The sequence below is a fragment of the Otolemur garnettii genome, unplaced genomic scaffold (genome assembly GCF_000181295.1).
Source record: "Otolemur garnettii isolate 467f Iridium unplaced genomic scaffold, OtoGar3 scaffold00043, whole genome shotgun sequence".
In the NCBI taxonomy this organism is placed as follows: Eukaryota; Metazoa; Chordata; class Mammalia; order Primates; family Galagidae; genus Otolemur; species Otolemur garnettii.
The window spans coordinates 8,069,881-8,095,205 of record NW_003852438.1 but is presented as its reverse complement, the minus strand read 5'-3'; the positions used below and the strand labels follow the sequence as shown (position 1 = coordinate 8,095,205).

General features: G+C 53.4%; 2 protein-coding genes and 2 long non-coding RNA genes across 4 annotated transcripts; 2 read left to right on the top strand and 2 right to left on the bottom strand.

Moving 5' to 3' along the window:
• Positions 1-5,665: 5,665 nt before the first annotated feature.
• HOXC9 (homeobox C9) lies at positions 5,666-8,845 on the bottom strand. Its single transcript, XM_023513601.1, has 2 exons — positions 8,238-8,845; positions 5,666-6,558 (listed from the first exon to the last, which is right to left on the bottom strand). The coding sequence occupies exons 1-2, from the start codon at positions 8,773-8,775 to the stop codon at positions 6,314-6,316; spliced, it is 783 nt and encodes a 260-aa protein (XP_023369369.1). The 5' UTR covers positions 8,776-8,845; the 3' UTR covers positions 5,666-6,313.
• A 3,292-nt stretch (positions 8,846-12,137) lies between these two features.
• Positions 12,138-13,678, top strand: LOC105887053. Its single transcript, XR_001161332.2, has 3 exons — positions 12,138-12,252; positions 12,981-13,057; positions 13,368-13,678. It is a non-coding gene; the product is annotated as an uncharacterized LOC105887053 (long non-coding RNA).
• A 4,913-nt stretch (positions 13,679-18,591) lies between these two features.
• On the bottom strand, positions 18,592-23,711 carry HOXC10 (homeobox C10). Its single transcript, XM_003790446.3, has 2 exons — positions 22,846-23,711; positions 18,592-19,685 (listed from the first exon to the last, which is right to left on the bottom strand). The coding sequence occupies exons 1-2, from the start codon at positions 23,594-23,596 to the stop codon at positions 19,408-19,410; spliced, it is 1,029 nt and encodes a 342-aa protein (XP_003790494.1). The 5' UTR covers positions 23,597-23,711; the 3' UTR covers positions 18,592-19,407.
• On the top strand, positions 23,337-24,918 carry LOC105887055. The gene is made up of 3 exons (XR_001161334.1): positions 23,337-23,380; positions 23,773-23,892; positions 24,713-24,918. It is a non-coding gene; the product is annotated as an uncharacterized LOC105887055 (long non-coding RNA).
• The last annotated feature ends 407 nt before the right edge of the window (positions 24,919-25,325 follow it).

The window sequence follows — 25,325 nt, the reverse complement described above, 5'->3', positions numbered from 1 at the left end:
CGGCTCTCTTCACTGTCGGTAGGTAGAGCTCGCGCTCTCTCACTTAGCTCTTTCCTTTAACAGCCCAGGCGAATTCCTCAGACTCCCGGCGGTGGCGGCGCTTACACGCGATTCGCGTTCATCAATCCACGACATGAAGACAGGCGAGAGAGAGGAGAGAGAGAGGGGAGAGAGAGAGAGAGAGAGAGAGAGAGAGATGGCGGGGGTTGAGGGGTACAGGGCTGGGGGGGACCTGGAGGAAGGGGAGGAGAGGAGAGGGGGAGGGATGGGGGTGTGGTGTGTGTAGGGGGGTGGTGAGCCAGCCCCAGCTAATGGCTGGGGCCAGCTTTTTCAAGGTAGGAATTCAGATTTGAAGGTGCCTCCCCCCCCCTTTCTCTTTTTCTTCCTCTGAGAGAAAGAGGGAGAGAGAGAGAGACCTCAGCCAGCAGGTCAACTCAGGTTACCTCAACAGGTATAAGACCCCCAGGGGGTTGAATGCCTGTAAACCAGAGCTGGGCCCCTAACCCAAAAGATGGGCTCCCTAGGGGGTCCTTAAGTGTGGGGACTTTGAGGAAGAACAATCACACCATCACACACGCATTGCCCAGATACTTCAGGCATCAGACCTTTCTTACCCTGGCCCCTCCCAGGGTCTGAAGCTGTCTTGGCTTCTTCCTTAGATCCTTAAGAATTTCTTGCTTGTTATGGGTAGAAAAGAAGACCAGAGGTGGTGGTAGGGACACTTCCTATACCCAGTCAGAGCCACAGTGTCCCTTCAAGACACCAGCCCCTATCAGGAGCAGGAAATGCAGGCAAAATCTTGGCTGGGGGCTCTGAGAGCAAAGCTGCTCATGGAGACTATGAAGGAAAGGGCCACTTATATATCCCTGGCTTCTGCCTAGGCTGATCCAGGTTTTCTCCTCTTAGGAGACTACTTGCATCTGAGTTGGAGGGAACTGGAGCAGACCTCTTCCTTGTCCACACATACCCCACCCCACCCTTTAGAAAATGCCAGCTTAGCCTGGTGGGGCTCCCTGGCTTTCCTGCATCCCATTCTTCCCCAGGCCAGGGTGCAGATGGGAACTGTCAACAGACACCCACACTTTCTCTTGGGGTATTCCTCATCCCCAACACTGAACAAATTTAAGTTAATTCTAATGGATTAAAGAACCTCAGTCCATCAACGACCTTCCATGGCCATAAGTGTGTGCAGTTATGCGGGCTTAACACAGACAGAAAGGAAAAGGGAGAAAATGAGAGAGCTATGTATATGTGTGCTGTGTGCATACAAATGAAAAAGAGGAATATAATTTTTCCAGTCCTCTCACTCCACAATGTGTAAAGTTGTTACACACAGGGAAATCCTGGCACACACTAGGGATACCCACATACTGCATGTACTACCTTCTCACCCTGAGACCTGTCAAGTGCATGCTAACTGTAAACTAGCATACACATGCATGGAAGCATCCCTGCCACTTCAGAGACATTGTACACAAACACGCACACTCAGGTACACATGTGCATATGCCTGAGAAACATAGATATATCTTTAGGCTTTTGCATCATGAAAATATTTACTACTTATTTTTCTTCTTCATCCTGGGGCTTCAGGGCTGGATGAGGAAGGAGGTGGTTAGACAACTAGATCTTTTCCTTCCCTATCTGAATCCCAGCTCTGGGGATGGAGGAAGGAATAGTAGTGCAGGGCAGGATGGTTTGGAAAGACTGAGCACTCCCCCATTATCTAAATAATTGCTGGAAAAATGGCCACTCCCTGACAAATTCCCAAAGGAGAGTTACTAGTGCAGGCAGCAAGAGACCCTTCCAAGATCCCCTGCTTTCGGGAATCCCACCCCCACCTGACTTAGGGATTGCCCAAACTCTTTAGACATCCAGAACTCTGGCTCTGGAGCAGCAGGAGGGAAGACTCAGAGGAGGGCTGTATCAGGGCTGCAGGGTTCCCTAGGGCTGGGAATAGGGTGTGTGTGACCACAGGGTGTCTCTCCTACCAGAGCCCAGCTCCAGTAATGGCTCCAGCTCTGACTTTTCTGAGCCTGCTCTTCGGGTGCAGAGATGAACAGGATGGACTCTGGGCTCCCAGCATCTGGGTCAGTGGGGACTATCATAAATACTTTCTCTTCCTCGCCTGGAAAGAGGAGGCCCAGAGGGCTGTATCCGCTCTGGGGCCTGCGCCTTATCTTTTAGGGGGTGGGGTGGGGGGATATTTCGACATTTTATGGTCTAGCGAAAACCCTGCCACAGAGCTATTCTTCGGGGCCTTTGTGTCTTGGAATGCAACTGTCCCGAGTGTGCCGCCACCGCCGCTTGCCCGAAGAACCCACCAGTCCCGCAACCCCTGGCCGGACTGGACTTGGTTTCCCCTTTGGGAGAATCTCTTGCCTTTCTTTCATTTGGATTTTTTTCTTTTACATGTATCTGGTTTATTTTGTTCCCTGCACATGGAAATAAAGGAACCGCAAGCAGCCATCCTCGCCGAGGCCGTCTCTGTCCCTCTCCCGAAGCCTGCACGCCCTATAGGTACTACGGATTTATGTTCGTTTGTCCGGGTCATTCTGCCTTTTTGTGTTAATTACGCGCTGCCTGCTTCGCACTTATCTCCTCCGCAAAGCGATTATTTTTGATGCCCGTCCTCCTGCACCTTCCAAGCCCGCTGCCAGAGCGAAGGCCCCATCTCCCGCTGCCACTCGCGAATTATTTACACCTCGCAGGTGAGAGGATTGATTTGCTCAGAGCAGTGGGGCCGGGCGGGCCGAGGTGCGGGGCCTTCTCGCCTCGGCTCTCGGCCCGGCCTCAAATGTCAGTGTGGCCAGGCCGGCCCAGGCACGGCTGCCTCTAACATTGAGCAACAGCGCCACCTCGCGTCCACTTGCTCCAATGCAGTCAGCCGGGAAAAAGCCAACAGGGGTCCCAAGCTTGGCTCAAAGGTGGGAAGTGGGAAGAAAGAACCTCTAAATGGGTGCAAGGAAAGGGATTCCCGGAAAGAGGGTTGCTCTAGGGCCTTTTTTCTTTTGCTTTCTAAATTCTTGAAATAAACCTGTGCAAGGTTCCACCCTGTTTCTCCTGTTGTTACCCTTCCTTCTCCATTTAAGAGACACTATGCAAAGGATCTGCCACATCTCCCCCAATTAAGACACATTTCTGGGCTTAGAACACCTCCGCGCACGCGGAAGCACGCTCCGAAGCTCCCACGACCTCCTGCCCAGGCGCACACCCTAAAGTCTTCGTTCCTCTTACCCAGATGCGGGCCCCGTACCGCCTATTCCGCCGCCGCCTGCAGGACTTTGGGGAGGGACTCTGACTTCTCCAGGCTGTTTACCCCCCTGGTTTGTAACCCAGTCCGCTCGCGCGCGTTCTCTCCACCTCTCCCTCCCAGCCAGTGAGGTCCTGTTCTCCGTGGGCCATAGACAAAACATTCCTATAATCCGATTTCAAAGGAAAGAGTGTCCACCTTATTTAAACCATAAAACAATTAAGCCCAGACGTCTAGCCAGCTCCGCGCTGCTGTTTTGTTCGGCCCCATTCAGAACCCAGAGCAGGAGACAAACAGCGCCATAAAAGTGGCATTTCGGGGCTGCGGAAATGTACCTATCCTCTGCCTTCCCAAGTGGAACAACCTTTAGGGTTTTGTGATTTTGACAAAGGAACAGAGGAGAGGTGGAAGGGAAAGATTAGGGGAGGAGGGCATTTGTTAGCCTCTCTCTCCCCCCAGCTTTCATTTTGTTCCCCAAATGTGTGTCCTGTTGCTGTTGTAATTCATAAGTGATAACAAATAAAAATCAAATCCAATCCTGACATGCAGGCTGGAAACTGGGCTGATACTGAACAGTAGGGCCCGGCTGGGTGGGCCTGCTCTGGTCGGGGTCCTTCAAGCCTCTGAGGCCCTCCTTCCTGCCCACAGCTCGGGAGGGCTGCAGGAAGCAGGCCGCGCTGACGGACACCGAGGGGAGGCGACAGGGCCTTGGAGCAGGGGCGGGGTGGAAGCCTGGAAACGCCAGGCTTGGGCTGGGAGAGAAGCCTGTATCTCCAGTGGTCCAGACTGGAGAGAGAGGGGTGTCTTGGCCTCCATCAATGGGCGCAGAACTGGACCAGGGTTCCAGAACAGCAAAATGGCCAGAGGGAGGAGTGAAAAAGTGGGGAAAGAGAAAAATATATAGGCAAAAGCACCTTTCAAAAGGACCAAGAAAACAAAGCTTCTGGAATTGGAGAGGAAGTCTCCAAGCTAGAAAGAGGAGAAGAGGAATGGGTGCTTCAGCCATTTCCAAGTCCCTGTTGCGATCTGATTGGTCCTCCATATTATCTAAACAAAATTTTCACTTCTTCCTACCTTCCTCCAGTCCCCAATTTGGAGTATTTAATAGAAGGAGAGAGCAGGAAATTCAAATGATGAGGAAGGGGCTGTTCTCTACAAATGCTCACCATACTGTAAGGTGATGCTGTGTGGGAAGCAGCACATGGGCTGGGGCCCCCACTTATTTTATTTTACAGAGGTATCCCCCAAGTATTCAGAGCAACACCCTGCACCCTCAGCAGAATGGGCAGCTTGAGATATTAAAGGGCTATATTTCAAGCAGTCTGATTTTAATAGTTTCCAGATTGGGGGATTTCCGAGAAAGGGGGCGCTGAGCCGAGGCATACCCAGCTTGTGTCTGCTTCTGATTAGCAGATGAAAACTGCTGGTTTTAGGACAGTACTCTGGGGTGCAGTGCAGCCGACCAACCCCACCAGGCTGTTACACACATATCCCCACACCTTTGCCCTTGGGGTCCCACAGCCACCAGGGAGCACCCCACTCCTGGCCAATCCCTGCCCAGCTTCCTTGGGCACCAGCTGGCTGGACCATACCCCAGAAATGCTTAGACCTGCTCAGTATGATCCTGGTCACCCCCAAACCAACTTTCAAACAGAACACCAGAGTGAGGAGACAAAGATTGGGAAGAAGGGAGACCTAGGAGGAGAAAGGAGCTGAGACTACACTGAGAAGTAGAAATTAAATCTAATTCTGATTGTATTGGCTTTGCCATCTTTTTCCTTCCCTCCTTCTTTCCTTTCTTCTTTTGAAATTTTCTTTCTCTCCTCTCTACTTCTATCCCTTTTATTCCCTCGTTCCACATTTTCCTTCTTTTTCTCTCACTGCAGATCTCAGTGCCTGCTCTGCTCCTTGAGGCCTGCCAGGTCTTTCTCCTAGCAGCACCCAGGCCCCTCCCAGCCTTCTTTCTCAGCCATCCCTGGAAGCACCAAAGCACCAGTACAGTCAGGCAAGAATCCAGCCCGGGCCCTCACCCAGCACCCAACTTTCATCCTCACCTATCTCTTCCCTCCAATCTCATGTACTCATAAATTATTACAATTAATTACAGCCAGGGAAAACCATTCATGCCATGCCTCCCCCCACACTCCATCTAGCCACCAGGAAACTTGTAGGCAGCCAGCCGAGGCAGGCACAAGCTGGGCCTGGGCCTCAGTAGCCTCCACCCCGCCCCTGGAGCCCCCACCCCCACCCCGCCCTGCCTAGAGAGAAGCGGCAGGCATTTGCCCTTCTGAGGTAGAGGGAGCCCCTTCTCTGGCTCCAACCTCCCCTAGAAGATCCGAGCACTTGCCTCCTCCACGACAGCGGCCTGGGAACCACAGAAAGGTGAAATAATGAGAACTGGATACAGTTAGGTTTCTGGTTTTTTAAGTGACTTCGATATATTAACACAGAGCTGTTCTAACATAACAAACAGAAGCACATTACAGGACAGGACGCTGGGGGTAAGAGGAAACACTGCTATGTACAGCTCAAGGCGCCGGCCTGCACCGCCCGACCAAGCCCTCGGCACGTCCCCGGCCCTCGCCACTCAGCTCCTGGCCTGGGAATTATTATTGTGTATGTGTGTGTCTTCTTTGTACAAAATCTGCACGTACAGCGCCCCAGGCCCAGGGAGGGATGGACTGGACCAAATACGATACAGGGAAAAAATAGAAATATAGTAATTCAAGTACTGGCTTCTCTGAAGAAAGGAGAAAAAAATCACATTTGTGTGTGTCATTTATTTCGGTTGCGCCGGGGGAAGAGAACGAAGTTTTTCTCCCCACCTCCTCCTCGATGGGTAGAACTAACTCTAAAACACCAATATTTCAACACTGAAACCCTCCCAAATCGCAAGAGTTTTCCTTTTCCCTTCCTTTTTTTTTCTTTTTAAGCTGATTGGCTTTTCTCTATCTTGCTCTTTCCTTTTCTTTCTCGTGCTCTCTCCCGCCTGGGTTGGGGTATTTTTGTGGGGTTTTTGTTTTTCCCTTGGCTGTGCTGAGGCAGCAGGCTGGGAAGGGTTTAGGATTGCTCCTTGTCGGTTTTCTCTTTATTCATCTTTTTCATCTTCATCCTTCGGTTCTGAAACCAGATTTTGACCTGTCGCTCGGTGAGATTGAGAACCCGGGCCACCTCATAACGACGGTCCCTGGTTAAATACATATTGAAGAGAAACTCCTTCTCCAGTTCCAGCGTCTGGTACTTGGTGTAGGGGCAGCGCTTCTTCCTTGTGGAGCGGGCGTGGATCCAGTTTGCCACGGGGTTGCCTGGAGGGCCAAACACAGGCAGGGGTCAGTGGATCCCCTTTCCAACCCAGGACCTCTGCCACTCCAACCCCAGGCTCAGTCAGGTTCCCCAAATCCAATATTTGAACCTGAATTTGGACACATTTTGCTTTAGGAATTTTTCCCTTCCTCCTTTTGCATTCTACCCCTCCCTATCTCCCTTCTTTTCAGGTTCCAGCACCTACAACTATAGGAAATCCGAAGCTATCAAAACTCCTACAGTCTGGTCCTCAGCTTCAAGAGTAGTAATTCGAGATATCCTCATAAAAAGTCCAAATTCCCAACCATTTCATAGGCCCATAAATGCTTCTCTCTTGTTTTTTATTTTTATAGCAAGGTCTCCCTCCTCCCTACCTCCCTCCTCCTCTGCCCCCTCCCATCCTCCCAGCCCACAACCAAGTCCTGAAATTTTAGCAGTTCTGCTTCCTGACCCTGAGAGTCCCTAAACCCCTCACCACCTTCACCAGCGACTGTCTCCCTTGCACAGAGTTCAACCCTGCTAAGGCGAATTCTCAGGGTGATGCTGGGACAGGAAAAGTCTTTTTCATTTCCCCAGAAAGCTGTTGGCCTTGGGGACAGACTCCCCTACATCTTAGTTTCCCAGTTTGGCCTCCAGTGTCCCCCTTCTCCTGGCCCCAGGACAGGCTCTGCAGGAGCCAAGCCTCCAATTTCAGGTTTATGGGAGTAGCTGAGGGCAGGGAGGGAAGCCTTCAGAGGGGTATAATTAGGCCCTGGCCCCATATGAGGCTGGAGGAAAAGATTTCCTGCAGTCCCTTCTTGGGACTGCCCCAGACCCTTCCTCACACCCAGGGGGGCTGTACCTCCTCCCCTGCTGTTTCTCCTTCTCTCCCCTTTTTCTGGCTCTGTAGCTCCCACCTGCCCCCACCCCAGTCCTTCTTTGCAATACTCAGAAGGCTCCATGTCTTCCTGATTGAAATGTGTGTGGGGGTAGAATTCTCCAATCTGGGGAGATACCCACTCCTCACCCATGATCTCCATTCTCAATTCTCCCCCACCCCAGACCCTCAAAACAGGGTTTTCAAGTTTAGTGAGACTCAGACCCCACTTTTGTCCCCTCTTCTCTCTGGAAGTCCTGATCTCTCCAAGTTCCTAGGGTTTAAAATCCCCCAGATCCTCACCCAGTGCTTCTGGGGGAGAGGTCCATGAACCCACTGTTTTATGATTCTCTAGTGGGGTGAGGACTCCATGCTGATTGGGAGGGAGCGGGGTAATTTCTCTCCCTAGAGTATTGCCTCTCTGTCCAGTGTTCTCCTCATCTCTTCCTCACCTCATCACAAACCATAAAGCGAACCTTGCCCCTCTACCCCATCCCTTGGCCCTGTCTGCATTTCTTAGAAAGTGAAGCCTGAGCCAAAAAGCCTGGGCTGGGAGGGGGGCAGGAGTCTCTCATCAAAGCCAGCTCCTGGAAGAGGAGCACCCCTCGACCCTCTCCCAACTTGTCTCCCTGGGCCCCCACTTCAGACCTTCCTGTTCCTGAAAGCTCCCCAAGGTAATTCGCTTTTATTGAGTCCTCACCCCCTCGGCCCTCGCCCCTCTCCCGCGCTCCCTGCGCTGTTCAGAGGGGCTGTAATTTGGCTCCCCCCGCCCGTCCTCCCCTCCCCTCCCGCGCTGGTTGTAAAGGAAAATTGCTCCCAACTTACTGGGGTCCAGGTCGGCCTTCTCCTCTTTGTGCTTGCTGCCCGCGAGTGCGTCCGCCTCGGGCGAGGGCAGTGTCTGCGGGGCGCGGTCGCGCAGCTCCCCGGGCGAGCCGTACATGTAGTCCGGGTAGCTGCGGCCGTCGCCCGGGCCGCAGTCAGCGCGGCGCCCAGGGTAGGCGTCCGGCTTGAGGGCGTAGTGACGGCCCCCGGCCGGGAAGCTGGGGAAGGAGACGGCGCCGGACAGCGGCTCGAGCCAAGTCCGCATGTAGCGCGTGTCGGCGCCGAGGTGGGGCTGGGGGCCGTACGGGTGATATACCACGGACGACTGCGAGGGCACGGGCGCCCACGACGTGCTGAACACTGCCGGCTTGGGCGCGAAGCTACAGGACGGAAAATCGCTACAGTCCGGCACCAAACCGCTGGGTCTGGCGGCGGCGGGGTGAGCCCCCGTGGCCGGAAACCTGGACGCTAGGAGGTCTTCATTGTCGTGAGAGATGAGCGAGTCCACGTAATAGTTACTGATGGGCCCCGTCGCCGACATCGTAACAGGGTTTTACATACATAAGATTATTGTATGAACTGTATATGTACTTTTTATCTGCTCACAGAACAATCAAGGCAGGTAATTATTTTTCCAGCCTTTTCCCCGCAGCTCATTGGTTCCCCAGCCCCCACGTGATCGTATTTACCCAAAAATACGGCGCGGATCAATGCGCAGGGGCTTTTTTTCCTTGCCTTTTTTTTTTTTTTTCCTCTCCCACCCCCTTCTCTCTGCTGATCCCCGCGACCTGCGTTTTCCTGGGGGTCCAGAACTCTGGACCCAAGGCACCGGCCAGCCCCTCAGGAGGGCTCCTCTCTCATCAGAGGACCCCTTATGTGTTCACTCATAAGCAGATGGCCTCCCCCCAACCATGAGGATTCTTAATGGGGTGAAAATGCCAGTCCCCGAAGCTAGGGTTCCTGGACCCCCAGGGCCGAGCTGGGCGCGGGAGCCCCTCAGGGGTGGGGAGGCCGGCTGAGGTAGGTGGAGGAACTATTTCTTGACGTAATCTGTCTCTGTCGGCCCTGACGCTCCCGCAGTCTCTGCGCGAGCAGAGATCAGCGATTGTCAGTTCGGAACGTGGCTTTTAAAAATGCGTTTTTAAATAGTGTGTATGTATGTATTTCTTTCAGAAGCAGCAGCAGCGAGGGAGGGAGGGTGGGAGGGGACTGGGGAAGCTGGGGTGGAGGGAGGAAAAGGAGGGAAAGGGGAGCGTCCTTCTGCCCACTGGCCAACTCAGCCCCCAAATCTAGGGTAGGGAAAGCTTGGGGAAGGTGCTCTGCTGGTGGGAGGGGTAGAATCTCGGGATCTCATACACCTTTATCATCAGCCTCAGAAGTGTTCTCTTTGCTTTGGCACGGATATACAAGCTCCTTATTTTAAATTTATTGTCTATCTATTTATCTTTCTTTGCCAGCTTGAAGAAGTGGAGGAGAGATCTACACAACTTTAGTGGGGCGTCTCCATCCCACCTTCTTGCTCTTCCTCCTTAGCCCCCAACTCCATCTCTGCGACACCCTTTCCCCCCAAAAGGAAGTCACTCCCAGGCTCTAGCTACAGAGAGCCAGGGTGAGAGCGGGCAAGGCGAGAGAGCGACCTCGGTCGTGGGCAAGTAGCTTGTTTTTACGTCCTTCAATAAAATTTTTATGAGGATCATTTGATTGTTCATAAATGTGTCTTTCATTAAATAAAATTGTAGGCTGTTTTTGGAACGGGAAAAAAGCAACAGAGGGATGGGAGAATGCAGTTTCTTTGGGGGATTCAGGAATTCCAGAGGGGGCAGTGTGATTGTAGGGGAATATCTGACAACTTGGATTCCTCCCCCCAATAAGTTGGTTGCTACCCTCCTCTTTGAATTGGGGGTTTTTTGCCCAGCCCTCTGCTTTCCATCAGACTGTCCTAAGGTGACATAGTAAAGGGGGGCTTTAGGCAAGCAGGACATTTTCAGTGTGAGTGCAAAAGATGGGGCAGGAAGGTTGGCTGGGGGGAAGAGAGAGGCAGGTGATGTTCCCCAGGGACCTGGTGTACCTAGGCAGAGTAGAGTGAGTTTGAAGGAAGGGTGCAATTTTAGGGTTAGAGGGAATTGTCCAAGTCTGTGCCAGGGGAAATAGGCAGGAACTGAGGCTGGGATGCAGGCTCTGTAGGCAGCAGGGTAGGAGGCTTCCCAGACCCAGCCACGCCTGCCCTTCTCCTCTCCTGTCCCCAGGAGAGGACCAAACGCCAGGAGTGGGGGCAGGTGGGGGGGCTGGTTTTCTCTGAACCTCCATGGATCTTTCTCCTCTAGGATGGAGAAGGGCTAGAAAGAGTGTACCTAGTATGTGTGTTGGGGGGAGAATACAGCTTTGGCCGGCAGCTCAGATCCCAGTTCCACAGGCCCCCTCCGCAGTCCCTGCTCCTCCCCCTCTCTCGTTCTTTCCTTTTCGGTCTAACAGGGCTAGGATTTCGACACATGGGGGGGATGAGGAAAGTATCTGGTTGGGGACAGACGACCTAGGGGGCCCAACCTTGTCCCCCTGGACTCCAATTGTCTTCCTATCACTGGGGTTAGAGTAAACTGGGAAACCCAAATTACAAGAAGAAACAGAATATCTCTTTGGCCTTGATGGAGTCAGGTTAGCTGTCAATCAAAAAATCTCCCTCACTAGGTCAAGGAAAAGACTGGAGGTTCTAGTGCCCCTGCCGAGGCTTTCTCCAAATCCACATCCACAGCGCAGCCAGCACCTCCCCCAGCCGCTGGCGGCTGGAGACCTGGCCGGCTCTTGGGCCGCTGCTAGCAGCGATGAGCAGAGACATTTAGCCTTCAGCGGGCCCGGGGCCAGACTGCGACCAAGAAGACATCAAGGGACAGAGCCTGAGAGAGAGAGAGAGAGACTGAGCCTGAGACAGCCTGAAACAGCTGAACTGAAACATGGAGCCAGGCCCGAGAAAGGAAAGAAGGAAACGGGAGAATTAGGGTAAAAAGAAAAAAAGGGGGGGGGGGATTAAAGAAAAGAAGAAACACAAGAAGAGAGGAGAGCAGGGGAAGGAAGGTGCACAGAGAGCCAGGAGGAGGAAGGGTGGCGATAAGCAGGCAGGACAGGGCAGGACGAGAGCTGGCGGAGCAGCCGTGGCATTGTGCAGCCCGCTTGCTTGCCGGTCCTTTGCCGCGGGACCCGCTCCGGGCGCGGCGGCCACTTCTGTCTGGACACAAAGGAGGAAGAGGCCTCCTCTCCTGCCCCTCCTGGGAGACCTGCTCTCGTGGGTACACTAGGCCTCCAGGATATAGACTCTCATGTTGGTCCAGCCAGCCGCCAAGAAGGCTGGGGGCTGAGCCACGCTCAAGCGAGGAGTGAAGAAACAGAAGAGGAAAGGTTTCACGCCTGCTCTTCCTTTGAGTCTTCTGCAGGCGACAGGGCCCTATTGCCTCAACCTCAGCTTCCCTAGAGGAAAGAGTCCCTAAAGATCCTCTCCTATAGGCCTCCGCTATTTCTCTCAAATAGATATTGTCCCTGTAAACAGATGCCCCCTTCTCTCCTACCCCCTTTGAACACTGCCTTCTTTTCAACTTTTGAGCTGCCTGTGCACCCTGCCTGCCCACCCAGCCAAGGCAGCAGCAGCGAGGTAGTCAGTATTACCAGCCAGGATGCCTGCTGCAGTCAAATCCCCCAAGAAACCAAGGGGGAGATTGTCACCTTTCTTTCCTTTTGGGAGCAAGGACTCCGAACCCTCCCCACTCAGCCACAGGCCTGGCTATGGATCAGGAGGCAGGCCTCGCCCACAGCCCCCTCCCAGCCAATGCCTCATTTTCCCTATGTCTTGCGGAGAGAGGCAGCCTTAGGGAGGGGGGCTAGAACAGGCTAGGAGTCCCAGAGTCAACTAGGCCGAGGTCCTGCAGGTTCTACAACTGCATGGGGGTTGTAGCCCCCCATTCTGCATATTTGGAGGTGGAGTGGCAGGTCAGGGCTCTGCAGCAGACCTTCAGGCTTCCCTTAAATCCAGGTTTGGGTACACAAAGGACATGGGGGGCCCAAGAAGGAGGGTCACATCCTGGGACTTAGTTACTCCTGAATTTCCTACCATACTCCACAATTCTCCCTCACCTACACCACTCTCTTCAGTTTTCCTCTGTGCCCGCTGGGGCAAACTGAGGAACTGGAGGCCGCTGGGAGCCCCTGTTGGGAAGGGGGGAAAAACCCAGCTTTTGCTAGCTTCTCTGAGATCCCTCTGGTTCTTAGAGTTCTCTCTGCCTCTAAGGGCACAGGAGAGCCCCCTAAGGGGGAGAGGCACCCTTACTCCATCACCTCAAACCTGGGCAGCTGCGACCACAACCAAGCTAGCACCATGGGATGGACATTCAGAAAGACAGGTTAGAGTCCTCCCCTCCCCCTACCCCAGCCTTCCTTTCAGTGATTTAAATTCCCTGCGGTTCAATCCACACCGTCAAGTTCGAATTAAATTTAAAACAGGCCTTTTCCAGTGCCCCCAGTGGGCCATCCTGGCCTCCTCGGGCAGGGAGTCGGCTCCCGGCTCCTGAGCACCCGCCCTGCGCGGAGGAGGCCGGGCTCCATTTGCTTTCATTTTCCTTCTCCCCCTGAAATGGGCTAATTTCACCTCTCCACTGCCCTCTCCCCCTCCTCGTCCCCTCCCCTGTTCCCCTCTACTTTCCCCCCTTCTCTCTTCTGTTCCCTCTTTGTTGGGAAAACACACCCACACACAACTCTTCCTAGCTAAGGCCTGCGTTGGAAGCAGAAACTGAGTTCTCCTGGCCTGCAGCGAGGAGCCCAGCGTCCTGCCCCCACCCCAGGTGGGTATCTGGGATCCCTACACACCAGGAGTCTGGCCCCCAAGCCCAGCAGGAGTGAAACCCTTAGGGCCTGTGAACGTGGCCCTTTCAACGCCATGGCCTGCGCGGCCTGCCTTCCCTCCTGCGCCCCCCGCCCTGCCGGTCCGCAGCAAACGGGGCTATTTCCGGCTCCCCCAACACAGTCTGGTTTTGCAGCCTGGGAGTGGCTGGAGGGGGAGCCGCCCCAGAGCTAGGGCTGCACTCTGCCCGGAGCCCCAGTGGCCCTGAGTGCGTTGTTACCTGATCTTTTGTGTGATGTATGTGTCGCAAGGAAATTTGCAGTGACTTTGGAGCCCAGACTGAGGAAGCGGAGGTGGCGAAAGGAGAGACAATACCGGCCCGAAGTACAATTAAGGGGCCAGAGCCGCTCGTCTCTCCCCCGCCCTCCCTGCCCGACTGCGAGCTGTCTGGCCTCAAACCTCAGGGCGACACGCGAACCTGGAGCCGGAAACTCAGCCCGCGGCGGAGGTAGCCAGAGGACTACCCATCCAGAAAACAGGAGAAAAGCTCCCTTCCATCTCTGGGGCGCTGTAACTAGCCCCGCTGAGTTGTGGAGAATCCAATGAATGAAAGTGCACATTCCGACGAATTTTCCCGATTTTCCCCCCTGGCCTTTGGAAGGAAAGCACAGGGCTTCGGGCATCTCAGACACACAAGCAAACCACATCTCCTGAGGCAGACAGACTCACAACATGAGTGTGAGCCTGAAATCATACACAGGTTCAACATTCCCCGAGGAGGCCTCTTTGCTAGGCCTGGCGGGCGCCGATCTCCCTACCTTCTCTCCCTCCAGGGCCTCAGGCAGAGAGACCCAGAAGACTCGGTCCCTCAGGCTTGATCCAATCCCGCCTCGGAAGCGCCTTCGTTACCTGCTTCTCGACTCCCCATGGCCACAGATGCAGGGCAGCCGCCTCCCGCCTGGGGAGGGAAGCCCTGGCCACCACAGCCGCTGCTGCCCGCCCTCCTTCCCTCCCTCCCTCTTTCTCGCCCTCCCTCCCTTTCTCCCTCCCTCGCGCTGCCGCTCGCGGGGCCCTCCCGCGGGCAACCTGCTCTGGACCAAATCCAGGTATCTCCGAAAGAGAAAAAAAGAAAGGACTTCTTATGTGGAAAGGAAAGAAAGAAAGCCCCTTAAATGCATTTATTTTTCGCGCTCTGACTGCGGGTCGGCCTCAGTTCAGACGTCTGGGACACCGCCCGGCAGCCGCGGAGGTGTGCGGGGCCTGCTGCCTCGCCCGCGCTGACCGCCGCGCCTCGTGCGCTGCGTGCTCCACACTCTGGGCCGCCGCCCCCCGGCAGCCCAAACACCCAACAGACCTCAAGGTCCTTCCTACAGACTCAACATCCGGTTGCCTGCCTTGCCGCTGGCCCCAGCCCGGGAGCCCACTCCGCTCTGTCTGCGGCCAAAGTCCACACAAATCCACCTTGTCGGTGCTCTTCCGCCCTGCCCGGACACTCCTCCTGGCCAAGCCGCCCTCCAGGCCACACTGGGGCTGCGGCCCTGCCTGCACCGGACTTCAAACCTCGTCCCCTTCACTACCCGTACAGAGCCCTGCGCCCTGGCCTTCCCATCCACAGCCCAGTTCCCGCGGCCGCCACCCCTTCACCTGTTCTTGAGAAGGGCTGCATCTCCGAGGCGACACAAGGCAGTGGGCCTGGGTGAGGTCCTAGGGAGGCCACAGACAAGCGGCCCTGCTGAACCCGAGCCCCCGCAGCCGGCGAGATATCTCCAAGACCAAGGTTCTCCTTGGCGAGCTCTTGCCTTTTCCTCCTTTTCCCGCAAGTCTCAAACACTCACACGCCGAGAGTTCAGCTCTATAAATCCTGCTCCTCTTTCCCATATCATAATTAAAAAAAACCAGTAGGGGAGGTTTTAACTTTTATTGCGATTTCTGGAGTTGGGCTGCGGAGCATATATTAAGTTTACGCTTATGCGCTCTCGGCGGGGAGGGTCCTTTAAGAAATAAAAATCCATCTTAATATCCGCAGACGAGAGAGATAATTTTTTCCCTCCTCTTCACGCTGTTCCTTCTGAAGACTCCCTTGCAGCGAAGCGAATAAATAATTATCATTGCCCTAGCCATGATCCACGGCCTCAGGGCCCTGGGGTGGACTCTGACTACCAGACTGGCCCTCACCTTGGCCCTATGAGACCTTACTACATTTCTTGGGATTTAGGGAAGAAGATACCCAAACCCCTGGCTCTGTGACCACCCATAAGCCATCAGCTCTGAAAACAGGAATGGGGACAGAGGGACCCAAGGCATAGAAGTCATTCATTGGTGAATTTCGGCCCATCAGGGACACTATTTCTAAGCCAAGTGCTCTTGAGCACCCTGCCCGTCTGGAACTCCCTCCACCACAACTGGCTATGTGCCTGGGGGTAGCCTGAAGACTCAGAGGCTGCTGGGAGATCCCAATCCAGGGGAGCCCCTTGCCTGCTTCCCAACCAGCTGGCCTGCCTCTCTGGAAACTTCCCCATTTTCCTGAGAGCCATAGAGAGATTTGAATACTTTCCTCCAAGGGAAGAATTTTTTTTCTCTCCCACAAAGGCTTAGGAAACAGAAAGACTGATAATTCAACTGGGGAAATGAAAAGTTCTATTCCCATTTTCTCCTCCTGCTTTCTTAGGGGTCAAAAGAAATCTCTTTGTATAAAAGAGAGATATAAAAAGAGTATGCTTTTGAATATATACAGGAGACTTGAGAGAGTCTAGAGGAGACAGGGAAGTAGAAACAGAGACCTACAGTCACATGAGGTTGCATACTTCCCCCTCCAGTAGATGACTGCAATAATATAGAACTCTATGTATATATTACGTTACAGGGACATGATTTTGTTCCTTGTTTTAAAGTACGTAATAATTCCAAAGTAAGAGAGCCAAGAACCTGACCTTCTTGTGGCATCTCTGTCCCAGTATCTCTGAGAATAGGGGTGTATCTCCTAGGTCTCTCTGACCTCTCCCCTATTTTTTTCCAGGCAAAGAAACCTCTTTTGAGAACCTTCTTTCTAGAACCCCCCAGCCAAAATCAAAGAACCAGAGGGGGAAAGGAGTGAAGGGAGCTTTGCAAAGTTTTACATTGCTCAGATTTCCTTTTACCCCATTATCCTCCCCTCCTCCCACTGACATCAGCCAACAGCTTTCCCAACAACATGGTAACAGTGGGCACAGGCAGCCTCTGTTCATCCAGATATTTCTACACAGCGAAAAGACAGGCAGCTGCCTGACAGCCAAAGACACACAGACCGAGGCCTATGGACCACAGACAGCTAATCAGAGACCAGAGTCAGATTTTTGTCCTAATGTTTCTCAGTAGGGTGTGTCTGTGGGGGGGGATGGTTCTACTTGGACTTGAGGGCTTTCCTCTAATGTACTAACACCCCAAATATGCCTTTCCCCTGGAGATGGAACTATAAAAGGGGAAGGGAAGGTGGCTGGGCTGACACTCAGAGTTACCCAACACTTGGGATCTCCAGACACCCCTCTTTTCTAAGGAAGCTCCAGCCCTAGCCAATTGGAGGCATATTCTTTGCTTGGAGGTGGCAGGTGAGGGAAGCTAAAGATTCCAGAGACTCCCTTCTCTTTCTGTGCTCCTCTCTCTCCTAATGATTCTGCCCCACCCTGCTGCCCAACTGAGCTGGCCGGCCAGGCCACCTCTTAATCAAACTCCTGAATTTCCTTGGAATTGGCTGGACCGTCTTTGTCTGTGTCCATCAGCTGGGCCCAGGAGACAATAGCTGCAGGAAAAACTCCTCTCCCCCAGCCACAGTGATTGGGACGGGCTGAAGAGGGAGATCGCATGAAGCAGGGTTTTCCAGACTTGTCCCACAGCCCCACTCACAGCTTGCCCTCCTTGGTCTGCACCCACTTTGCCTTATCTAGGAGGGGGCTGTGGGGCAGTCCCACTGGGGAGGGAAGAAACAGGAGAGGTGAGTTGGGGCCCTCGACGAAAACCGACTGATGTAACTCAGGCAGTTTCTTGTTGCCGAGTTCAAAACTCAATCCCAACAACATGAAACTACCTAAGCCACAGATCAGCTGAGCGAGCAGGGCGGGAGATTCAGCTTTGCATCTATCCGGAGGAGAAGGGAAGGGGGTTGGGGAAGGAAGAAATTCAGCCCCGTCCCCCTTTCCGCCCCCACAACCTCCCTAAGGGCTAAAGAGTAGACTTTGGGTGGCTGGGTGGGTAGGGGTTCTGACTGCCTTCGTCAGTTTCTGGTCTAAGCAAATCGCTCAGGGAAGATCTGGTGAAATGGGACCGCTAGCCGCCAAATCCCCGCCCCACCCCCAGCACCGCAGTGGAGCTATTCCCCTGCATCTGGCCCTGGCCCTGGGGGAAGCTGGATCTTCCTTCCACTCTTGAGCTGGGTCCCCTGTCTTATCCATCTGGCTTTCCTGTGCTATCCTCCCAGACGCCCTCTGATCCTCAGCTTGGCTTAGGCTTTCCAGTGAATATGGGTGGCTGAACCACAGTCTTGTGCTCTGGAGCTACTTCCAATCAGGCCACTTGCCTGGCAAAGCCCCACAGCCAGAGAGTGTGGGGAACAAGAGCCTGGACAAGGCTCATGCCCAAACCAGCAAAAAGCAAGAAAACCTAAGCTTCGAGCTCTCCAACCCTCTCTACTCCCCTCCCCCCTCAAACAGACGACCAGATTGAGCAACACCTAAACCGAGTGTCTACCTTGAGGCGACCCTAAGTGCCCCAAAAGATAAAGAAGCCAAAACCACCAATTCACTCCTTTAACCACAGAACCCCACGGCAATGGGCCGGGGAAGGGAGAAGAGGGAGCTCATGGTTGCTGCCCTCCGCTGCCAGTGGCCACAAGGCAAACCTGGGCTCTCAGCAAGCACAGATGCCCGAAACACCTTCTTCCAGGCTCTGCCCGGTGCACGCCGAGCACCTGGGGATGCCGTTAGTCCCCACTCTGCCACCAAGAGAAGAACAAGAAACCGCTTCTCTTACCTTGTCGCTGCCTCCTCCTGCTGCTGCTGGCGCTTCTGTTAGCTGTTGTCGAGGTAGGGGGCTAAGCTCCTCATGCCCCTCTGGTGGTTAAGTTTATTCCTCTCCTTGGATAGGTGGGGGGCTCTTGGGGTGCCCCCCAGCAGCAGTGGGGTGCGCCCAGCCCAGCACCCCAGGCAATCAGATCCGTCTGCTCCTCAAGATTGCAGTTTGCTCTCTGCCTCTTTCCCTCCTCCAGTCACCTTTAAATGCATCTTTTACTGCAGCACCACATTATATTTGCAGATCATAAAATCCACCTCTCGCGCGCACCAAGACCGTCCTGACATTACTGTTTTATGACCTTGACTTATTGTGGTCACCTGGATAATATTTAAATCAACGTTATGGTCTCTCACTTACATTAAACCCGCCACGAGACATTCTAGAAAGGCTCTAGGAGATGAGTCAAACACAAAACACACACACATCCACACACTCTGCCTCTTTGGGGGAGGGGGGTCTTGCTAAAAAACACTAAAAACAGAAAACCACCCATTTGAAGATTACGATTCTGGAAATTTATTAGGATTTTTTCTCCATTAAGGAAGCTACATGCAAAAGATACAACATACAGAATATCTTTAAATAACACAACTCCCAGACAGAGACAGGGCAATATTGGGGAGCATTCTTTGCTTTGCTATGTTCTATTTTTAATTTTTTTGTTCCTCTGGATGGAATTTCTGAGATGTTAGTGGGTGGAGGGCATGGGGGTGCTGGGAGGGGGTGGGAGAAAAGCAGAAAGCAGTACAAATACGAGACTTCAAGCAGATTCTCAGAGCGACTGGGAGGTAAAGACACCGAGAGGGTTTGGTGGAGGCGCTGGGTGCTACAACAAACACACAAACACTAGCCGAACTTTCCAAAACGTCTATTATTCTAAGGAGGAAATGCAGCAAGGAAGGAGCGATTTTGACTGTGCTCTGCAAGATTACAGACCCTCTCTGGTTGATTTTTTTCTTTTTTCCCCTATAAGCGGGTGGATTCGATCTTAACTTTGCATGGAGAACACAGAATACTATGGGTGAGTGCGTGGGTGAGAGGTTGACACACACACCAACCACACTCCCACCCCATATACAAGGGCACACATCACACCCCACACCCCACCACCCCATTTCTCATGCTTTAGGTGGAAGCATCTTCGCAGCACGAACCATAGGTCCCTTGGAAGGAGAGTCTGAGGTCTTTGCCTTTTTTGCAGGCGCGTTGCATTTATACTCAGGGAAGAAAAAAAATATATCACCAGGCACAAAGGGAGGAGGGGCGGGGAAAGGAAGGAGGAGGGAGGGAGGAGGGGAGGCCGCACACTCAGGTGAAATTAAAATTGGAGGTCAGTTCCCGGATCCGATTCTCTCGGTTCATTTTCTTGAGTTTCATTCTGCGATTTTGAAACCAGATTTTGACTTGTCTGTCTGTAAGGTTAATGGTCTTGCTAATCTCCAGGCGGCGCTCTCGCGTCAAATACATATTGAACAGAAATTCTTTCTCCAATTCCAGCGTCTGGTGTTTAGTATAGGGGCACCTCTTCTTCCTTCCGCTCTTTGCTGTCAGCCAATTTCCTGTGGTGTTTTCTGCCTTTATCTCCTCTGTTAAAAATAACATTATTTACATAAGTATCCCTCAAAGAACCAAACCCTCTCAGCCTGCAGCCTTTGCCAGCCTGCTGTGGGGTGGCTGAGGGAGCACAGGGGAGCTGCTCTTGCCCCATAGGCCTGGCTGGCGGGGTTCTCTTGAACTCAGAGTTCTTAGAATTTTTTTAGGGTTTAAACTTTCAGGGGAGAAAGGGAGGAGGTTCTTGCCTCTAAGCCTTTATTAAATGTAAATACCCAAGTCCACCTTAACTTATAACAGATCCTGAGCATGCTTGCTTTCCCCTATCTTGCTTACCCCAGAGGGTGCCCTAAAGCCTGCCAGGCCCTCCTTTTACTCTGTTCTGTTCAAGCTCTGGAAAAATCTAGCAAGATATAAAAGCATTTTCCAGGCCCCAAACCAGAGTACAGAGTCCACCTGCAGCCCAGAGTAATTCCCAGAGAGCTTTGACCCTTTTCAACTCAGTGCAGGGATTGTGTCCCAGCCTCTGTGGCCAGAGGCCATTGTAGTTGTCCCTACACCAGGCCCCCAGCTCTTTACTCCCACCTGAGTTGCCACAGAGAGACTCTGCCATATTAGATCTCCCTGGTTTCCATCTCTTCCTCTCCTGGCCATTTCCCCCAGGTATGTGTAGCTGAGGCAGGGGGGCTTGTGAGAGCATCAGAGGTCAGGGGCAACAGCTCTGGGGAATGCTGAGGGGTCTCAGACAATTTCCCTGGCCAGAGAACCTAGGTCAAGGGAGAGAGATCTCCCCAAGGAAATGCAGCTGCTTAGAAAACTCTTGCCCAGTGTGCATAGGTAGATGTGTATGCCTGCAAGTACCTGTGTTTACCTGCAGAGCTACACACACCTATATACATAAGTATCCATACACATAGATAAACATACATGTGTCTACTTATATAAGGAAAACTATAGTCTAGTGTGTATTTCCCACTATCTTAATTGATAGCTTCTCTCTTTAGCACACATTCTTGCTGAAATGGACCAGCCTTGCTCCTCAAGCAGCAGAAGGGAACTTGGCCATCTTTTTAGGGAAAAACACAGAGTCCAAAGACTTGAGGGGGCACCCAGAAAAGGACTTTGCTGATGGTTCTGAGCTCTCTTTCTCCTTTCTATGTCAAATGAAGCTACCAAGTTCCTGATCTTATCTTGATGGGGGTGGGGTGAAGTGAGGGCCTTAAGGGAATCAGAAAACACCAAAAAGAAAAAAAAAAAAAAAGAAAGAAAAGCCAACTTAGGCTAGAGTCTAAAAAATCTGAATGTCTTTACTTATTTTCATGCTTCTGCACCTGCAGCTTCCTGCCAAATTGTTTGCAGGCTCTCCACATCTAATTCTGCCTTGTTTATTTTCTTATGGGGTTGTTGGGTTTGGGGGGGATGACAGAAATAATAAATAGGGAAGTTTAGCAGAAAGCTCTTTTGCCTCTGGTAGAGACACCAAAATGAGGGGGTATAAGAAGGGCACAGGAAGCAGGGGTAAGATGAGGGATTAGTTGAAATGGGAGGGCTCAGGTTGTGGAAACAGCAGGAGAGAAAGGGGAGCCTACTAGAATGGGTGCAGGTAAAGAGGGGAACTTGTTAACCTTGACTTTGCTTTTGGTAGGGCTAGAACTTAGCTTTTCCTACCCTAAATCTGCACCCCAACCAAACTCAGTATCTGTAGGGAGGGTAAAAATTAAACCTTCACACTGCACATATGCCACAGGGAAGGCTTGATGGGTGTGGGCACCTTACTCTCCCCCTCATCCTCAGGAATACTCGGTGTTCATCTGGTCAGTAACTTTTCGGGCTGATTTGCCAAGGCCACTTTTGGAGAGCAGACCCAAGAGGATGAGGCTCTGCCCTTGCCCGCCAAAAGACTGCCTGTGCATGTGTGAGCGGGCATGTGTGAGTGTGCCAGGAGCATGCAAGATGGGTGTGTGTGTGACACAGGTCGCCGTCAGACATGCATGTGCGTCGCATCCATATACAAAGCACCAGAAGATCCAGGCGACCCCAGCCTGCTCGGCTCTCAGTATTTCATCTGCCTCTTCACCCAGTAAGCCCCTGTTACACTCTGTGGCCAGTAGCCAGTGTCATGGGGAGCAGGTTTATTCCTCCCCGTTGGGCCTTTTCCTATGCTTTTTGCTCCAACTTTTCAGGAAAAGTCGTTCCCTTCAGCCTCACTCCCCTGCTCCGGTTTCTTCCACATTCTCTCCCCAGGTGTCAGAGAAAGATCTTGAAGGCCTCCAGCCTCTACAGCAGAAATGAATCTTGAACCCTGAGCTTGAACTCTAGCTAGGCTTTCTCTCTCCAACCCAAATCACAATGAAATCCAACCAAAGCCACACTCCCTTTCAGGAGAAAATCTCCTGCCACGCACACAGAAATTTCCCAACCGGTCATTTGTAAGCTGCTTTTGGAAACCAATAAAAAAGTGTAATTTAACTGGAAAAAAAGGAAAAGAAAAAATGCTAAAGAGGAAACAAAAACACATTCCAAATGCCCTGTTCCAACGCCATCCTCAAGCCAGGCATCTGGAGGAGGGAGGGACGTGGCGGGCAGCCCTTCACCTCCACCTCTTCCGGCCCCAGCCCCGCTGCCCCAAACCAAAGGAGCCCTAGCCGGGCCCCAAACCAAAGGAGCCCAAACAGCACGCACAAATCAGACCCACAAACAACAAATCGCGTTTCGCAGGAAACAATTTTCAACTGGGAAAACGCAGTAAAGAGAAATCCCCCATCTCCCAAGCCTTCCTAGTCCCTGGCCCAAGATCGCCATTTTAAGCTTTTTTCAATCCTCTGACCTGGGGTGGGGGTGGGGGCTGGGGGAGACATCAGACCCCCAGAACGCCAGCATTGAGAAAGCAAACCAAAGCCAGCACTCGCCCTTGATCACCACTCCTGGGCAGCACACAGCGTCCGCAGGATGCCCGCGGTGCGCACTGCCTCCGCCTTAGCACCCACGGCCAGGCGGGCCAGGCACCTCCAAGTCGCCGCTTACCTTCTCCAGCTAAATGACCCACCAAAGGCCTGGAACTCAGCAAACACTAGTCACAAGCCAGGTCGCGTTCCCCGGGCCTCCTTGGCCCAATCCTCTGCCTGCCCCCAACCCTGGTCACCAAGACCAAGTGCCCAGGCGTCCCAGCCGGCCCCGCGGCCCAGGCGGCCTTACCTTTAGCTTCGTTATCCGAGGTGTCCGGGCTGGAGTCGGCAGTCTTGGCCCGCTCCTTTTCGCTCTCCGAGGGGCTACCTTTTGGGCCCACCAGGCTCTGCTCCGTCTTAATCTCATTGGGACTGGGGGTCTGGCTGTCGGACTTGGGGGTCTCAGGGAAACTCACTTTACCCCCGAGCTGAGGCGATTCCAGATGTTCGGCGCGAGGGTTGAGATTGGCCCGCTGCTCGAAAGGGGCTTCGAAGTCGTTGGCCCCAGCACAGTGGGGCGTCTTGTCCAGCGCGGAGTAGCTGGGGCTGGCGCGGTAGTAGCTGGGCACTGGCACCTCGTGCTCCCCGAGGCAGGACTCCGGCAGGGGGTGGGAGTAGAGAGCTGCCTCGGGGCCACTTTTTGACCGCTTCTCTGCGCTGTACATGCAGCAGACATTCTCCTCCTTGACACTAGGTGGGTAGGAGCAGGAGGACAGCGGCCTGCCAACAGGTTGTTCCAGGCGATAGGCGGCTTTGGGGTCGCCCCAGGAGTCCAGCTGCGAGAGGTAGGACGGATAGGTGTTGAGGGCGAGGTTGGGGCTGCCGCCCTCGTCCCTCTTGGAAAGCGAGGGCGCGAGCCCGCAGCCCCTCATCACCCCGCAGTTGAAGTCACTCCCAGATTGCATATACATGCCTGCGCTCCGGCTATAGCGCTCTCCTCCGCCCGGCGCAGCCAAAGGCTCCGCGTACGAGTTCGGAGTTACATTGCGAGGGCATGTCATTTTCAGAGAGAGGGGTTTTTAAGGAGCAATACTACAGCGGAGGAGCTGACATCTTTTTTTTTCCCCCATCCGGGAGGGGGGGCGCAGTTAGAGGGGAGGGAGGAAAAAGAAGGGGAGGAGGGAAATATCAGCTCCATAATTATCCGCGCATTCGGTCCTCACCATGTGACGACTAGACCAATGGGATTTGAAAATGGCCTTGATGATTCAGACGGCCGTGACGTCAGCGGGGTCAAGTTGTCGGCAGGCGGAGCGCGCATCGTGGAGTAACAGCGCCACCTAGCAGCTGCCTCGGGGTAGGGGCACCGGAGCCCTTCCCTGCGAACAAAGGAAGCGCCCCCCGGGGCGGCAGGGGCGGTAGGGGGGTGGAAAGAGATGGGGGGGGGTTCGGAGAGAGTGGGGTTTGTTTACGCGGGAACTAGTCTGTAACTCCTGGGGAGAGGGGGTGGAGAGGGGGGAAATGCGGGAGAGAGGGAGAGAGCAAGGCAACCCAGGGCTCAAAACAGTCAAATTCAAATTAAAAGGTCAAGACACGATTCAGGTACTTCTTCCCCTCTCTTCATCTCCCCCTTCCTTCTCTTGGGCCCCTGCGTTAGCTTCTTCCCATGAGTGGGAGCGGGGAGAGGGTTTTTTATTTTATTGAGGTGGGGGAGGTCTTATAGAGAAAAGGGGGAAAAGTTAAGGAATCTCAAACAGGACTAAAGTTTCTGCTCCCCTGCCTCCACGTTCCTCAGGCTTGGTCCTTGAGACTGGGGACTTGGGGACCGCGGGTCTTGGAGGTTGGTTCAGTTGGAGATTCCCTAAGGGAGTTGGCCGAGGAGTCTCCAGTCTTTGGGATGGGCCAGGGAGGGGATCACAGTCACTTCTGGGCTGATCAGGAAAGAAGGTTTGGAGTGGGTGTAGGATAGGGCGAGGAGGAGGAAGCTGGCGATCAGAGGAACCAGCTCTCTAACCCGACGGGCCTGGCCCAGGAGAGTGGCCGACTCCTAGGCTGACTCCCACCGCCCATCACCATCTCAGTGGCCGGAGGGCTTTGGCCTTGGAGCGGGTTGGGCTGCTTTGCTCCAGGCCCTGGCGGCCCTCGCTTTCCGCTTGACCTTGCCCCCACTAAAACAGGGAAGATTCCCGGAGAGAAAGAGGAAACCCGCGAAACTTGGCTAGTTTGGAGGAGTCACGTATCACGCGGGAAACCAGGACGCAAGACGCAACAAAATTCGACCCAGAGAAGTGTTCTTTACATTTCTAGAGCGAATGTGCTAGGAGCATTTTTGAAAGAAGAAAGACCAGTCTATTTTTGTTGTTTTTTAATATAGAGAAGAAATCAAGAGAAATGTATGTCCGTAATAGTTCTTTCCGTTTCTCCGTCGCCTTTCTTCCAAAGCGAACTAAACTCTCCACCCCTTCCTCAGGAAACGGAATCTGGAGAAAACTTGTCTTTCCGGTCGCCCCGCATTTTTCCCTGGACAGAGCCTTTGGTTTCGACTTTCTGAGGGGCTGCAGGCTGAAGGGGAGAGGACTAAGCCGAAGCGCCCTGGCGAAGAGGAGTGTGGAGGCTAGACCGCTTCTAAAAAGGCCCAAGCCAGCACGGGTAGAAGACTGCAGAAAGAAATCCTCTGAGTTTCCCCATCCAAGGGTGGAAAGATGAAGGCTGGGGGTCTCTGAAGTCCAGAAAACTGGAAGAAAATGTGACTGGAAGAGTATGTGACTTGCTTGCAGGGCGGGCCAGGGG